The 17806-nt window shown below is 39.6% G+C and overlaps 1 protein-coding gene across 1 annotated transcript; it reads right to left on the bottom strand.

The window, feature by feature from the left end:
- Positions 1-847: 847 nt before the first annotated feature.
- LOC109007626 (methyl-CpG-binding domain-containing protein 13-like) lies at positions 848-16105 on the bottom strand. The gene is made up of 6 exons (XM_018987377.2): positions 15905-16105; positions 15551-15685; positions 15344-15439; positions 14952-15098; positions 1726-1875; positions 848-1214 (listed from the first exon to the last, which is right to left on the bottom strand). Exons 1-6 carry the CDS (start codon positions 15986-15988, stop codon positions 1167-1169), a joined length of 660 nt encoding a protein of 219 aa, XP_018842922.1. The 5' UTR covers positions 15989-16105; the 3' UTR covers positions 848-1166.
- Between the last annotated feature and the right edge of the window lie 1701 nt (positions 16106-17806).

Genomic DNA, 17806 nt, shown 5'->3' with positions numbered 1-17806 from the left:
TGGAGGCCCGTGTACGCAGGGTTATTCCTCAAGTGTGCAAATAGACTTTTTCTTTAGAAATATATGAGAAATTTGTGAATAGTAAAAAAATAATTTATAAATAATAATAAAATAATTTGAGTTCAGGTGTTTTATAAGATTTTAAAAAATAAGAGGAAAAAAATTAAATAAAAATATTATTAAGTTATGATTTGCAATTTGAAAAAGTTACATTATTTTTTGTGTTTTGTTTCGAAGTTTGAAAAAATTGTAATGATTAGATAAAAAAAATTAAAAATTTGAAAAGTCTTTATTTTTTAATGATATTTAGATGTTGAGATCAGATAAAATGGGATAAAATGAGACGAATTAAGACCATCTGTGGATTTAGACAGGGTCTGAGGTTGTTTGGAAATAGATCTTATCCCAAAATTATCATTTCATCTCCTCAAACATAATTCAAATACAAACACTTTCAAATTAATTATTACAACATTTTCAGATTAATTATTATAACTTTTCCAAACTTTTAAACAAAAAAATAAAAAAACAATTCAACTTTTTTAAATACCTAAACAAAAATAATTTATAAAACTATATTCTAACAATATTTTAACTTTATAATATTTTTTATTCAACTTGTTCTCACTCATTTTTCAAAACTAAAAAAATAGTTAACTCAAACTATTTCATTACTTTTCATAAAATTCTCGTCTCGAGCCGTAAGAACCCAAATCGAGTTTACTTGCCAAATGCAACGGCAATGATGCCTCGGAAACAAAATCATAACAAAGCCCGTGGGTTATATCTTCTTCCTCTGGTGAGTGTGTGTGTAAAGATTGACTTTTTATTTCCTAATCAACAAAGTAAACCAAAGTTACAAAGTCTGAGACTTGTTTTATTATTAATAATGAGGAACTACAGGAGAAGAACATGAAGTTGAAGATAACAAGGAGTCGAGGAGAGTATATGTTCGATTATCAAAGAAACAAACTCCGTAGTGCATTGATGGGAGAATGCATCAAATGCAATATCTGCGACTTTTCGTCGGCTATGAACCGTAAGCCGCAAATGGTTTTACACAATACATACGCAGCATAGTAATGAACAATTAGCAGATAACCTTAGATGGCGTTCAGAAATTCAGAATCTTGCTGTTGTAATTCTGCATTAGCATTTTAGACTTCTTACTGCTGAAGAATGCTAGAACAGGCTGCTGAAATCAGGCCTTCCTGCTGCATGTCGTGAATACATATCAGATGCGACATCTTAATATTGGCACCTGGAGTAAGGCACCCATGACACAACTTCCTAGACCTATGTTTCCTGTAGTTAACCAATCATTGGATGAAAATCTTTTTTTTTTTTGATAAGCAAAATGAAATTCTTTCTATCAGTTAAATGTTCCCATTAAGCCCTAAATTAACAAATATGCATGTATTATTGAAAAGGAAATATAATTAATTTCAACCTAGAACAAGCCAGATTCTAATCTGATTTTAGAGTAATTGATTATTACCTTTAATCATTTAATAGCTTAAGCTTTTAGAGTAAATGATTATTAACAAATTTCATTGGGGATTTTTAAAGAAATTTGTGGAGTTTCATACTCTTTCCCCTAATAAATATGGAACTGTAACAGTCATCCCCCACCCAAAGGAAGACAGTTATCAAAGAGAATTAATATGAGGAAAAATGTGACAGCACTGAAATCATATCACAGTGAGTAAAATGGAAATTTAGGACCTTACACTGATCAGAAGTGCATTCAGAGAGGACAGATTTAAGTATCTGTTCATACTGCACCTTCTCATCCAACTTTGGGCTCTGATCGCAAATTTTCTGTTCCTCTGTGCTGCTGGGTTCTGGTTTCTGCTTCTTTGCAACAGCAGGTGACTAAGAGAGTAACAAGAAGAAGAGCCAGGTTGAATAACTACATTTGTTCTTCGTCTAAAGCTCATGATGTGACAACAGTAAAAAGATAAAACATATATCCAGAGACTAGATAGAGCTCAATTATGAACGAATCTCCAAATCTATTTTTAACAAGTGACTTGAATATTTAACATTTATATGAATCCAAAAACATAAAAACACTTTGTGACAGCTTAACTGATTTGCATCCAGATCACCACTAGTGTAGAGTAACTGTGCAAATGACAACTACAATTAATTCACAGCAACTCCCCAAAGTGGGCAACAGATGGAAGATTGGCAGAATCTGGGTGGTCCGGCTTCATATCATACACGCTGCAAAACACAGCACATGATCACATTCACATACTTCCTATGTAACCACCACATTGGCTGAACCATGTGAAGGTAAATAAGTTAAATCCCTCGAGTTTGTACAAGAACCAACTGAAGTTTAATGGGTGGGGCTTCTGGCCCAATGCTGCACATGAGTAAACTTCGAGAACCTAGGGATTCCTTGGCAATTCGAAGATGCGATATCGGGTGAATTGCAAAATTTTGCAATTTTGGAAACCAGGTCAGCTGTAACTCCCACCTAGTGCTTCCTTGAGCAAACTTTGGCAACTTAATGAACCACCACCTTTGTCCACCAGAGCAAACTCATGCTTCTTGCCACCTCTGCCCGCAGCCTATCCTCTCTCTAACATTAAGCAAGTGGGTGGTTCGGCTTTTACTTTGAGAGTTATGGAGAGCTATTGAAGATAGAAGTTATTAGAGTCGCTGAATTTAGAGAACTGGACTCTCTTTACTGAGACAATTCAGTTACTTGGTGAGTAACTATGTCCATGGTTCCCTCTTGTTCCAGTCCAATTTTCTGGAGTGATTCTTTAGTCATGATTTATTCAATTAATTTTCATTGTTTGAAAATTCTATGTTCGTCAAAACTTTGGTCTATGTTTCAAGTATTCACTTTTGGAGTACAGCTCGCCTCTAGGTCCGATTACTATGTTATGCTTTATTTTTTTATTTTTTATTTTTTATTTTTTATTTTTTATTTTATCAGTGATGCTATGCTTTTATTCTAGTGAAGCTGATCTTTCAATTTCAATCATGGCTCTAACTGTAAGACCGGGGATATGTTTTTTTTATAAATAAGTAAGAAAAATGTATTAATCCTCATAATTAGGCAAAGCCCAAGTACATTAGTAGTATACAAGAGAAATATACCTAATTATAGCCTACAATGGCCTTAGCCCAAACTAACAAAGATTGATCAAAGAAAGCTCTAATACCCCCCAAAAAACGTTCTCCATTTTCAAAATATCGTCCATTCCTCTAGTTCCATATACACCACATAAGACATACAGGCACCGTCTTCCAAACCTCCTCTACTTGACGGTTTCCCCATACTCCACTCCAACAAGCCAAGAGATCCACCACCCTCTTAGTCATCACCCACAAATGTCCAGCCTTACAAATATATCATCCCAAAGAGCCTTCACCACGTCACAATGGAGAAGAAGATGGTCTGTTGATTCTCCATTCCTTTTGCACATAAAGCACCAATCCATTATGAAAATACCGCGCTTCCTCAGCTTGTCTATGGTCAGAATTTTTCCATGAGGCCAACCAACCAAAACAACAACTTTTAGAGACTTTGCTTTTCCAAATACACTTCCAAGGGAAAACAGTAGAAGACTGAGAAGTCAAAGCATTATAAAAGGCTCTTGCTGAGAAGTTCTTGTTCCCAGGATGAATCCACAACAGTTTGTCCTCTACACCATGTTCCAAAGTCAATGCGTACAGGTGCTGTATAAGTCAGAAATATCTCCCACGTCCCAATCTTGAACTGCTCTTATAAATGGCACATTCCACTGCAGCAGGCCATTAGAAGTGTCCATATGATCAGCAACTGAAGATTCTGAAAAGAGAAGGAAAAGCCTCCTTGAGAGCAACCTCACCGCACCAAACATCAAACCAAAAACTGACCCCAGTGCCTCGACCCACCATAAATCTGAAACTACAAAAGAAATCCTACCAGCCATTCTTAATAAATTTCCAAACACCCACACTATACAAACCACGCATTTCATTAGATATCTAGCTACCCCAAGTGCTTCCAAATTTAGCATCAACCACGGTCCTCCATAAAGCATCACTTTCTTGATGGTACCGCCAAAGCCATTTCCCAAGTAAGGCCTGATTGAAAATACTTAGCTTTCTTATCCCCAAACCACCACAAGATAGGGGGGGAACAAATCTTGCCCCATTTAATCAAATGGAACTTTTTCTCATATCCAAGTCCACTCCACAAAAAAATACCAGAAGATTTTTTCCATTCTATTAGCCACACCAAGAGGAATCAGAAAAAAAGAAAGAAAGTATGTAGGGAGATTGGATAACATACTCTTAATAAGAGTGATTCTCCCCCTTTGGAGAGATACATCATTTTCCAACTAGCTAATCTATTCTCAATTTTTTCGATAACACTATCCCATATTGACTTGGATTTATGCGGGGCCCACAATGGAAGATCAGATCGGGGATATGTTATCCTGAGCTTTGAATAATTTGGATATATTTTTTTCTAAGTAATACACTTTTATTAAAAGCTCCAAGGAGTGCAACCCAAGTACATAGGAGGTATACAAAAGGGAACACCCCAACTAACCACGAGGAAAAGATCAAGAATCTATGAAAACTGGAGAATTCGAAGCCATGGTGAGCAGCCATCTGAACATAGAGGGTGTAACGCCCAGCCCTTTAGGCCCAAGCCATTGAAAGCCCATCCTGTTTAAACACATTGTTTAGTCCCATAGGGTTGGTCACCCTGTTCTTTTCCCCTCCCTTACACCGAGACACCCAATTTCTATTTTCCCTCTCACTTTCAATTACACACATTTTTCTATTTTCCCTCCCCGTGCACTTTAGCCCACTCCACAACTACTCCCACCCCTTCTCCGTGCCTCACTCCACCATAGATCCCCCATATTCCAACCTTCCCCACGCCGTTTTCAATTTGTTCTCTAACCCCCCCCCCCAAAAAAAAAAGATCACTCTCACTCGTTAGTCTCTCTCGCGTCTTCTCCCTTGCGATTTTTGGGTCTGCCATCTCCTGGAGTTTCACTTGGTTTTCCCTGTTCTCCACCACCAATCGCAGCGCCACCATCCATGCTGATCCACCACATGCTCCTCCACGCCAACCAACACCAACCCCTCTCTAGACGCCACCTTAAGAGACCAAACTGCCAAGAAGCCGCACGAGAACCACTACTTGAAGCCACAGTTGCACCGTAGCCCCTCCCTCCACTTTCAACCGTCCCCAGCCACAGCCCCTTCGTGTTCTCAAACAAAAACCAGGCCCACACACACAACCCAACCTTTCCACAACCAAGACTACGGCAACCACCAAGCGGCACGACCATGCCCACATCCAAACTCCCCTGTTTTAACCCCACAAAAATAGAGACGGTGCAGCACCACCAACCACTGCTCCTGCACAACGAAAGCCACCTTAGCACCGCACAACGCCAAAACGTCAGCCTCCACCCACAGCGAACCAACCAACCTCCACGTCACACCAACAACTGCCGCAGTTCCTTCTCCACGACAAATCCTCAAGTTGTGCACCACCATAGCACATTGGGGCCAAACCGAAAGCCACGCCAACCGTAAAAACCAGAGAAACATTGCCCAAACTGAGAGCAACCGAAGCACCATTCCACATGTCTGCCCAACACCATTGAGCTGCACCTGCATGTCTTTGGGTTGCCTCACTTTTAAGGGCCGCTGCGCCGCAAGACACTATGTTAAGAGGCTCGGTCTAGCCCTTAAACATAAGCCTTCCTCTCCTTAGATCCGAATGATGAAGCCCCCTAGACCGATCAAGGGAAACACAAGATCTCCTCCCACAAGTCTAGATCCGACAATTTGAGGTTAAATGTTGGTGTTTGAGTTGAATGAAGGTTTAGGTAGGTGTTTGGAATGCAAGCAAGAAAATATCATAGAATTGAGTCACTCTTATTCACGGATTGCAAAGAGCCACTCTCTACAAGGGATTCACGAATTGCATCCTAGTAGCCCAAGTGTAGAGCAAATCACCCTAGCACCGAAAATCTAAAGAACTAAACAAGCCTTGCTGAAATTTCTAAAAGCCAAGGAATGAATAAAAACTAGGCCACAAGGCCTTTATTTATAGGGCTTTCTAGCAAATTCCAAACACAAATGAAATGCTAAAAGTTAGGAAAATAAAGTCTAAAACATAGGAGAGAAAGTCTAAAAGCTAGGGGAATGTAGGGATAGGCTTATCCCCTCTTGGCGGCCGGCCACATATTGCCCTCATGGTGTCTTGGTTCGTCTTGGCTTCATCTTGGACTCTTCCTCTCTCTTGGTCTCTCTTAGAGTCAATCTTGGACTCTACCTTATCTTGTGTAATCACTTAAGAGTCTTACTTGATCTTGTCTCTATCCTCTCCAACAATCTTATCTTCTAGAAGCCTTGAGTCCCCCTCCTTCATGTCTCTTTGGTGGCCATGGGTTGGTCGTGGCCTTGCTTGGGCCATGGCCTTGGCGTGGCTTGCTATGGCATGCTGTAGGTTGGCCCGTGGCTAGCCTCTCTTTGGCCCTCATGGGTTGCTGATGGGCAGGCCATGTGTGGTCGTGGCCTGTCCTTGGCTGGTCCTTGGTGCTGCTGAGGCTCAATCATGCCATGGCCTGCTGTGGCATGGTCATGGGCGTGTCCTGTTGGCCGCGGCCAAGGGCCATGACACGACCAAGGTCAGGTCATGGCCTGCGTGTGACACGGGCCATGGTGCAGCCAAGGTTGGGCCATGGCCTGCTCGTGGCATGGGTTGTGGTGCAGCCAAGGTTGGGCCACGACCTGTCATGGGTTCAAGGTGCCATGGCTTGGGCACGGCTCGGTCATGGCCGAGGCAAACCTCGGCCTTGGTTGAGCCATAAAGTCCTTCTAAGACCTGGCACGTCCCCACCAAGTCTTCAGACGCGGCTGTCCAATCGCTCATCTTTCCTCTCCTGGCACCTTTTCTTCTAGGGTTCTTGTCACACCACACTGCCCCTGGTTGATCATTGTTACACCATAAGTCTCCGTCGCTACTCTCTCCCTCTCCTTTTATATTCCACGGTTTTAACCATCCCACTTGGCCGTTAGCTGCCGGTGACACCCACAACCATGTCGGAGAACCACCAACGTGCACCGTGTACAACTAATACACACACGCAGCACCGTACGTGAGACCCTCTCTAGCTCTTGGTTCCACCCTTTCCCTCCACCTATTATCCCTCTCGGTGAGTATCTCTATCTCTCAATCTCAATATTTTTTTGGTTTTGCGTTTAAGTCAACTAGTCAGTGGTCTCAAATGCAAATTAAAAGAGATTAGGTTAGGCATGTATTTTAAGTTGGGCTTGCTATTATATTATTTCAAAATAATATATATCTTAAGTGGGCCGATTTTCTTATGGGTTAGAATTTTAAGTTGGACTGATTAGAATGGTGGTAGAGCACCATTATAATATTTTGTAGTGGACTGGGCTGAAAAGAGAATTTTAGGTTTAGGAAATATGATTTATTTAAGCATTTCAGTTTTTAATTGTAAAGTATGTGCTTAATTAGAAAGTCATGCATATCTGGAAATTGATGCAAGTCACGTGCCTATTTATAGGTGACGATTGATATTCGGTTGGCACTGTTGAGAGAAAATTTAGAGAAGTTAAAAAATTCAAGTAAGCGGGGTTCCTACATTAGACTTTGCATAAAAAGAAAATGAATTGAGGTTGAATTTATGAAAATTGTGCATGATATGTTTTGAAAAGAAATATGAAAACAATTTCAATTATGTGCTCTGCATTATTCATGAAATCTATATAAAAGTGTTTCTGACATTACTGGTGTAGACATGAACAATATTTTGACATACTGTTTCTGAAATGTGCAAAAGAGTGAATATGAAATCTGTGAATTTCATACATGTTATATGAAGATGTTCTGAATCCGTTTTGATTATGTGAAAATGTTCAGTACTCTGTTTGATATGATATAGGATCTGAAAAACATTTGGCATGACTTTCTGATTCTGTTTTGTTTCTGTTAAATGCTTGGTATCGACATCTCTGTGGGAAACAAAGTGATTTTGTTGCGTGTTCTTTCATGTGTGCACACTCGGGATTCCGAGAATGAATTGGGGAAAGTTTCACTTTCTGATACTGCCTAGTTTGGCCACCAATGATAGCAAAACTCTATCACGGAGGTTAAACATGGTATATAATATGATATGTTGACATGGTATATGATATATGATATGGTGACATGGTATACGATATGATATGGTGACATGATATGATACGATGTGATATGATGAAATGATATGATAAGATGAAAATGTTCAATCATCTTATGCCAAAGAGTCTTTGAATATGAACAATTGGTTTTTAAATATGAACAGTTTGAAACATCGCTCTGATATTTTAATAACACGTCTTTTAAATTTGCATATTGAAACTAAAATTTTTTGTTTCTGCATTCTGAACTCTTTGAAAAGGCTCATGTTCACGTACTAGTATATGTTCTCTGCTTACTGAGTTGTTATCTCCATAATATTTTCATATGTTTTGGATGTTTCAGCTGAAGTTCAAGAATGAGGAGCATGGATAAGGCTATGAGAGCATAGTAGATTAAGTACAAAGAGCGTATTTTGGTTATTGGAGAATTTTATTCAGTAGTTTTGTTTTGCTCTGTTGACTTGATATTTTGGAAGGTTGACATTTATTTTGAGGTTTTGTGGCGTTCTTAGTTAATTACTTTGGAAGTGGTTGATTTAAAACAATGATATTTATGTGTAATTGAGAAAACTGAGTTTATATATGCACTGTGAGATACGTTTTTAAGTGACAAGAAGTAACTCTCCTACCCATCCAGGATCGGGGCATTACAGAGGGTGCTGAATAAGATAGCTTTTAATTCTACAACCAACTCTCTCGGTCCTAAAAAGTTCATGATAACATATCATTTTGATGATTTGGATACTGTCACTCCGAAAAGTAAGGAACTGAGAACCATTCTGCACTCTTGACTATTTCAAATTTTGTGCTTGTGATATTTGAGAATCCATATTAAGTTAATGAACATCCTTATGAACATTAATACTCTTATGAACTTTGTACCCTAAGTTTTCAACACTTCAAGTCTTCACCCCATACTTTGATTATGCACTATCTCTTAAGTAACTCAGTTTTTCATCTTTTGGGCTATGGAATCAGTTACTGAGCTGTGGTCGCTCATTCAAACTATAGACCAGTTTGGATGAGGTGGCTAGACTATTTGAAATTTGAGTGAATTTTGTAGCTACCAAAGCTGAGTCATGATGTGCACCACATTATACGAACTCTTAGCTATGCCCTGAACATGATCAATTTGCACAAGCAAAAGTCACAGCTACATATTTGGACAATTCAGGATCTTGGGTCATGAAATTATCATTACAATTGAAGTATTGAACCAAACTATAGAAAACAAGAATAATAAGACGATGAGTTCGTGAATCTTGGAAATACTTACAAAAACGAGACTTCTGTCAGTCCAAGAAATTTAAGCTATATATACCATGGCATTAGTTGTGTTGTTTAGGGCCATTTCAGCTGCCTTCTCCTCCCCCCCGAACAAAAAAAAAACCCCAAATCAAACAAAAAATCAGGCTTTGCCATTTTGAGACCTTAGTTGTTTGTTGCGAACTTATTTTTTTTCTTTTCTTTTGTTAATAACTTCTTTCGTAACTTAATTTTTTTTTTTGATAAGTAAACAATTGTTTTTTTTTTTTTTTTTATAAGTTATAAGTAAACAAATGTATTAATAGAATAGGCATAGCTCAAAGTACACAAGATCGTAAACAAGAGGAAAACACCTATCTAGGATGAAGAAAAGGAAACAAGAAATTCATTCAGGTCTAAACCATTAAAATCTATAGCTATGGCCCATATGAATAACATTCTAACAAAAAAAGATCTAAGATCCTCAAAAGATCTCTCATTGTCTTCGAACGTCCTGTCATTTTGCTCCTGCCATAAGCACCATAGAATACAAAGAGGAACCATCTTCCACACGGTTTTGATTTGTGGAATACCTCCTAGATTTGTCCAACAAGCCAAGAGCATCTCCACTGTGGCGGGCATAACCCAAGCTAACTCTAATCTACTGAACACCTCGACCCATAGCGCTCTAGCAACATCATAATGCAGTAGAAGACGATCCACAGTTTCACCACACTTCTTGCAAATGCAGCACCAATCTATTATGATTACCCCACGTCTTCTCAGATTATCCGTCGTCAAGATCTTTCCCAGTGAAGCTATCCATGCAAAGAAAATTACTTTGGGAGGCGCCTTATTCCGCCAGATCATTTTCCATGGAAACTAAGGCCTCGTTTGGATTCAGAAAGTGTTTAATCTCATTTCATCTTATCATTACAACTTTTTCAAATTCTCATACAAAATATAATAAACAATTCAATTTTTTCAAATCTCAATTTAACTTTTTCAAATTTCAAAACAATAATAATATCAAAAAATAATATTCTAACGATATTTTTTTCAATTTTCATCTTTAATCTAAAACCATATTTTCTCATCTCTGAATCCAAACCAGCCTTGAGTGTTTTGCACTTGCATGAGAGACTTATAGAATGATCAAACTGAGAATGTGTCTTTACTAGCCGGTACCCACCATAACTTGGCATTTCCTTGGAAGCTTGGTCGCACAGAATAAAAAAGTCGGAAGAACTCCTCAAAACTACCATCTTCCCAGTCTTGAGCCGCCCTGCTTAAGACGATGTTCCACTGTACTTGATCTCTAGCTATCACCATAAAATCAGCCACTGACGCTTCTTTCTCACATGCAATCCTGAATACAAAGGGAAATAAATCTTTTAGTGTATTATTTCCACAAAATATGTCGCTCCAGAATTTTATTCTAGAACCATCTCCCAACACAAGTCTAGTATGACAAAAAAACACCTCCCATCCCCGACTAATATGCTTCCAAGTCCCCATTTTGTGAGGTCCATGTACCTCTACTACACCAACCCCCCTACTACACCAACCCCCCCCCCCCCCCCAAAACATACTTCCATATTTATAATTAATCGTTGACTTCCATAAAACTTCTGATTCTATATTATATTACCACAACCATTTCCCAAGTAATACCCTATTGAAAATCTTTAGGTTTCTAATACCTAGCCCTCCCACAGCAAGTGGGGAACATACCTTATCTCATTCGATAAGATGAAATTTAAAGTCATCCCCCATGCCACTCCAAAGGAAGTCCCTATACAGTTTCTCAATCCAGGGCCACAGTTACTAGAATTGGGAATAGAGATAAAAAATACGATGGTAGATTAGAGAGAGTACTTTTTATTAAAGTGATCCTACCTCCTTTCGACAAGTACAATCTCTTCCAATCAGTCAATCTACATTCAATCTTCTCGATCATTGTATCCCATATTGTTACAGTCCTTGAGGCAGCCCCCAAAGGTAAACGCAGGTAATTCATAGGTAGGGCAGCCACCTTGCATCCCAGAGTGTTAGCCAGTTGTCTGATATTATGAACATTATCAACTGGCACCAATTCTAATTTTTCAAGGTTCACTGTCAACCCCGATGCCGCTTCAAAGCAAAGTATGAATGCCCGCAATTGGTTTTGTTCTGCCTCACAGATTAATAATACCCCTAGAGGGGTTACCCACTGAGAATCCAGCCATGAAGCCACTGCAAACCAACACCGAAGTCATTCTACTCAGTGCCTCCATAACAATGACAAAGAGGAGTGGGGACAATGGGTCCCCTTCTCTCAGACCTCGAGAATTGTTGAAGAAACCAATTGGATTACCATTTACTAGCACAAAGAATCTCGTTGTTGATATGCACCATCTAATCCAAGAGCACCGTCTCTCTCCAAATCCACACCTCCCGAGCAAGTAGAGTAAGAAATCCCAATTAACATGATCATAAGCCTTCTCCATATCTAACTTACATAGGATCCCCGAGTTACCAGATTATTGTCTGTTATCTAGACACTCATTGGCAATAAGGACTGAATCTAGGATTTGTCTTCGAACAAATGCATTTTGAGGTTTTGTAATAATCTTCCCTAACACCTCCCCTAAACGGTTTGCAAGCACCTTAAAACTGATCTTATACACCCCCCACTCACAAGACTAATGGGCCAGAAATCTTTGACATCCGATGCTCCAATCTTCTTAGGAATTAGAGCTATGAATGAGGCGTTAAGACTTTTTTCAAATTTTCCAGCCATGAATAGTTCCTGAAACACCTTCATCAAGTCCTCTTTCACCACTTCCCAACAATTTTGGAAAAATCCCATAGAAAAACCGTCCGACCCAGGTGCTTTGTCTTTGTCCATTTTCCTCACCACATCATGAAACTCCATCTCCTCGAAAGACCTCTCCAACCTCGAGACATCCTGTGGGTCAATGGAATGTCAAAAGCCAAACCATCGATCTTGGGTTGCCACCCTTTTTGTTCTGCAAGCAAATGTTCAAAAAAACCAACATGATCTCTAATTATAGGGGCCCCGGTACATGTTACACCCTCTATATTCACCATCTCTATAGTATTGTTTTACCTGTGAGTTTTTTTTTTCTTTTTTGTCGGGAAACCTCTCCAAGGCAGAACCCTTCAGACCCACTCCTATAGAGTAAATCCCGGTCTCGTGCACCGCACCCTCGGAAGTTTCCCAACACGGAACTAGTTAAATCGTAGCTTTTCACAAGGAGGTGTGGCCTCAAATGATTGTTTGCACCCATGAGGTGTTGAATCTTGGACCTTGAAGAGAGTGATACCCTAAGACCAAGGCCTTCACCACTTGGGCCAGCCTCTTGGGTTTGTTTCTCCTACGAGAATTGGTCATTCTATGAAAGAATTTTGTACTTCGATCCCCCTTTTTCAACCACAAAGCTCTCGATTTTTGGCGCCACGAAATCTCTTCTAGCAAGATAACCCTCTCTAATTTAGTAACCACCTCAGACTTTCGAGAAATTTCTTCTAAGGAAAGAACCCGGCCCTCCTGTGTCCTCTCTAGCTCTTGAAGCTCTTCCAATATGGACTTCTTTCGTTCCCCTATATTGCCAAAAGAGTGTGTTCCAAATCTTCAAATCATTTTTTAAAACTTTTAGTTTACCTGCAAGAATGAAACTAAGGATTCCTTCAAACTGATATGAGGACCACCATTGCCGAACCCTATCTACAAAACTTTCAATCTTCAACCACATATTTTCGAACTGAAAATACTGACGCCCTCCTTGGATACTACCACAATCAAGCAAAATTGGAAAATGATCCGAGCACAAATGCGACAACTTCCTTTGACATACATCCGTATACTAGCTTCCCAATCTGAGGATATTAAAAATCTGTCCAATCTAGACCACTAGACCACGTATGATTATTTGACCACGTGAATGCTCATCCCGTGAGAGGGATGTCCACCAGATTCAAGTCAAAGATAAATTCTGAAAATTCTCTCATTGTTGGTGGCATCCTACTATCTCCTAAGCGTTCACTTGGAAATCTTACAACATTGAAGTCACTACCTATACACCATGGTAATTTCCACCAGCTAAATACTCCAGCTAAATCTTCCCATAACATACTTCTATCAGTGTCCAAGTTTGGCTCGTAAATACCAGCAAAAACCCACATAAAGTTATCTTCTACACTTCTAAAAGAGACTGCCACTGTGTACTCCCCTATAAAGTCCTCCATTCTCTCCACCACTTTTCTATCCCACATCACTAATACACCCCCCCCCCCTCCGAAGCCCCATCATCTGCAAGATAAGCCCAATCCACATATGTATAGCTCCAAATACTTCTAACAATTTTTCTTGTAACATATTTCAGCTTGGTTTCCTATAAGCATATGATGTCTGCCCTCTATTCACGAAGCAAATTTTTTATAAGAATACGTTTATTTGTCTCGTTAAGCCCTCGTACATTCCAAGAAAAAATTTTAGACTCATAAAACAGGTGCTATTCCCCTCCCTTTAGATCTCTCACGACTTGCACTACCCTCATAGTTAAGAGACCACGTTAGCCTCTTTAGCTCCCTCTGTTTTTTAGAAACTGATTTTTTAGGATGACCAGCTTTAATGGCTATAAGCAGTGCCATAAATTGCTCCTCAAAACCTTCACACTTCATCCCTACACAATATTGAATTTCTTTTACCTTTTGCAAAACCCAATTCGAAACATTAAACTGATTTGGACGCATACAGTTTAGAGGAAAGGGTTCCCCCTCCCTGTTAAGCCACTGCGAAACTATCGGCGTCCTCAGCTCACCCTCCTCTGAAGGACCTTGTATCGGTATAAGGCTCTTAAGTTCTTAACAGACCCGACATCTGCACCCAAGTCCCTTTTTTCCTCTAGAAAAATGTCTCGGATAACTTTCGTATCTTCCAATTGCTGCGTAACCTTCGTCGGAGAGGACGCCGTCAGAGGAGGGGTGGCAGCCTCATCCTCGTCGCTCGTCGGCGTTGTCTAGCTCAGATGCGCCGGAGCACCAGCACTAAGCACTCATTGGCGTTATTTGGCTCGGAAGGGCTATCAAGTACTCAGGGGCCTCTGTCATCACCTCTCCCGCCGTCGCCTTCACCATCTGAGGCTCCATTGAAGACTCCTCAGCCTGTTGCACGGTCGACGGTGCTTTTACCAACGAGGATACCAGCCTCCCACATGTCGAAGGCCCATGGTCATCCTTTGACCTAATTCTCCACACGGGCTTCACCAAACTCCTGATACCAAAGTGGCTTAATTCGTAACTTAATAAAAGCAAAAAGTTGGACTAGCCATCTCAATATGGATGTCACTCATCTAATTAAAAAATTTATATGTATTGATGTCATCCATCTACGAACCGGGCAACTCAAAAGTTGACATGAGAGAATGTCAGGTATTGCAGATGTGATAAAGAAACTTAACCAAGTGATAAGATAAAGATATGAACTTGGTGAATTCAATCATGAATGGACTTACAGAGATGTTATCATCTTCCAACTCCACACCAACTATACCCATGTCCTTCGGCTTGTATGCAAGCCTACCCAATTCCCCAGTTTCAACATAGCGAGAAGCATCCTTCAATGAGCGAAAGATATATCCACTGACAGGATCAGTGTAGAGCTGCAGATATCAAACATTGATCAAGGTCATATGAATTTCTGCAGCAGCCATCAATAATATATTGAGGAAAACAATTCACAAATAATAGATGATGAAGCCAAGCATATCAAGAAACTAGCGAGATCTGGACGACTAATGAAAAATACATACAAAATTCTAGCAATTAAATGAACATGAAAAGTGTTGTAAACTAAAAAAATAAGCAAAATTAAAGTAACAGAGAAAGAAATTAAATTTTTAAGTACCGCATCTCTTCTGGTCTTACGACCCTTTTTTGTTACTTTGACTTCTTTGATCCATCCTGGAGGTAACCCTTCTGCTATAGCTTTCTCAACTAAAACCTAGATCGCTTGAATAATCAAAGTTTTCATCTCCACATTAATAAGGTCTTAATACTAGATGATAAGAACAACAGTATCACGATGAGTAGATTGTGTTAGTAGCAAACAGACCTTTTTTGCAGATCGCTTGCGGGTGCCTTTTATGTTCTTTCTTGGCCTAGGATTTCGGACTTCTGGAGTGTTCAGATAGCGAAACACCTTTGCCCTGGAATCGAACTTCAGTCCGCTTGAGGGAGCAAAGTAATACTGCACAAGCACAAATGGTCATATATATATTATAATTTTTTGCTTCAACCACAGCTAGAAACTAATCGGAGAAAACAAAACCTAAAATAAATAGCCCCAACAGTAAAATCATATAGAGTATCTAGAATACTTCTGACACTTTAAGCTTGAAATGCGAAAACAAGTAGTAATCTTGTGACTCAAAAGAACATCTTAATTCCCCATTTTCTCTCTTCATACCTTATCTCTTCTGCCGTTCTTTCTCACCCTCACCTCCACGGTCCAACCCGGCGGAAGCCCGTCTTCAGACTTCTGGTCCGTCATTTTTCGTAGGAATCTGACTTCCTTCGTCGACGATTGTCGGGAAATGACTCTCTCTCTCTCTTCTTCCCTCGAGAATGGTGCCGGTGTAGCCTCTTGGTAGGTAAGGAGTATTTTACTTTTCTGAAGCAAAACTTTCCTAATTTACGTAATTACCCAGAATTAACAGTTGTTAATTTCAAGTTTCCCGTTTTATGCGTTATCCGAGTAAAAAAGATATTTGTAAGAAAAAATTTACATAATTTTTTACTATTCACATAATTTTTATATATTATATTTTTTTTTAATTTTTATTATTTTTTTATCAAATATTTCTACCTTATACTTAAAAGAGCCTATAAATTACTGTTCAACATCAGTAGTAATGAACAGTAATCACAAGACCACGGCAAAATCAAGGCAAGACCGCGTCCCTCTCTCTGCATCCTCAAAGCAAAACCACGGCAAAATTTCCACAAAATCACAGTAAATTCATCACAAAATACAACAAAATCACCACAAAATAAAAAAATCATCAGACAAATCACGGTGGTGGAGGGGAAACTGGCCGTGTGTGAGAGGGAGAGAGCGTGAGAGAGGTGAGCATGCATGGTGGCTCGGCTGGACGTGGGGATGGCTACGAGAGGTGGTCGGTGGCCAAAGGAGGTCCCGGTAGTGGTGTGGTGGCCAGAGGAGGTGGAGCTCCGCCGTGGGTGTGGAGAATCCGTGCAAGAGAGAGGTGGACTTCCTGGGGGCAAACGGCAGGGAGATGGAGGCCGAGCTCGCTGGAGGAGGATGGCCGGTGGCAGGAGAGGCTACCGTGGAGGTGGTGGCATCGGAAGACGGCGCACGGTGGCGCAGCAACATTAAGCCCATTCGGGCTGTGCACTACCGAGAGAGAGGAAGAAAGAGCGTGAGAGAGGGAGACCGGTGTGGGGGGACTCGCCGGAGTGAGGTGGTGCCGGTGGAAGGGGCGGTGAGACTCACCGGCGCACGGCGGCTCCGGACTGGGCAGTGGAGGAATTGGGCATGGGGAGAGCGTATGGCGTACGCTGAAGGAGAGGGAGGAGAGAGAGATCCGGGGGGAGAAAAGTGAGGGAGGAAGAGAGAGGGGCAGAGGTTTTACCGTAAAATCAAACATTTGGGATCTAAAATTTGTTTAAATTGTGCAGATTTTACACACTTTAAAATTATATAAATAATTTCTATTAAAATTTAGAGATATAATTATAAAACTGTAATATTTATTACTATAATAAATAATTTCTCTTGTTAAAATTTATATATAAATATTTTCTCTTATTAAAACACTGATTTAAACTAATTTAAAATTAAAATAATTAAAATATAAATAACAAATCATATATAAACTATCAAATTTAATTTATAAAATACTAATATTTCATCATTAAATAAATAATCAAATTTTATTAAATATTTTTAAGAAATTAATCTCAACCCTTCCTTTTAAGTCCTTAGATAAATATTTTAAGTCATTATTAAATATTAAAACTCTAATTATTTATATGGTTTTAATATCGAATATTTTCTTCCTTACTCTTGAGTTATATTGGGTCTTATTACTATTTATATCCCTCAATGCTGCACATGGATTAAACTTCTAGGATGGAAGAGCACCTTCTTCCGCTTCTCTAGACGTCCATATTCTTCAGAATACAAGAGAAATTTTGAGGAAAACCTCTATTCCCCTTCATTCGGTTCCCTAAATTAGGGATTTCATTTGCAATTTCTATAATAGTTCTCTAAATATGGAGAGCCATTGTACATCCCCAAAGACATTGTTTATTATTTTCTCGCTCTTTGTCCTGCGTTCAACTCTCT

The sequence above is a fragment of the Juglans regia genome, chromosome 10 (genome assembly GCF_001411555.2).
Source record: "Juglans regia cultivar Chandler chromosome 10, Walnut 2.0, whole genome shotgun sequence".
Classification (NCBI taxonomy): Eukaryota; Viridiplantae; Streptophyta; class Magnoliopsida; order Fagales; family Juglandaceae; genus Juglans; species Juglans regia.
Note: the sequence above shows the minus strand (reverse complement) of the source record. Positions and strands in the feature narration are given on the sequence as shown.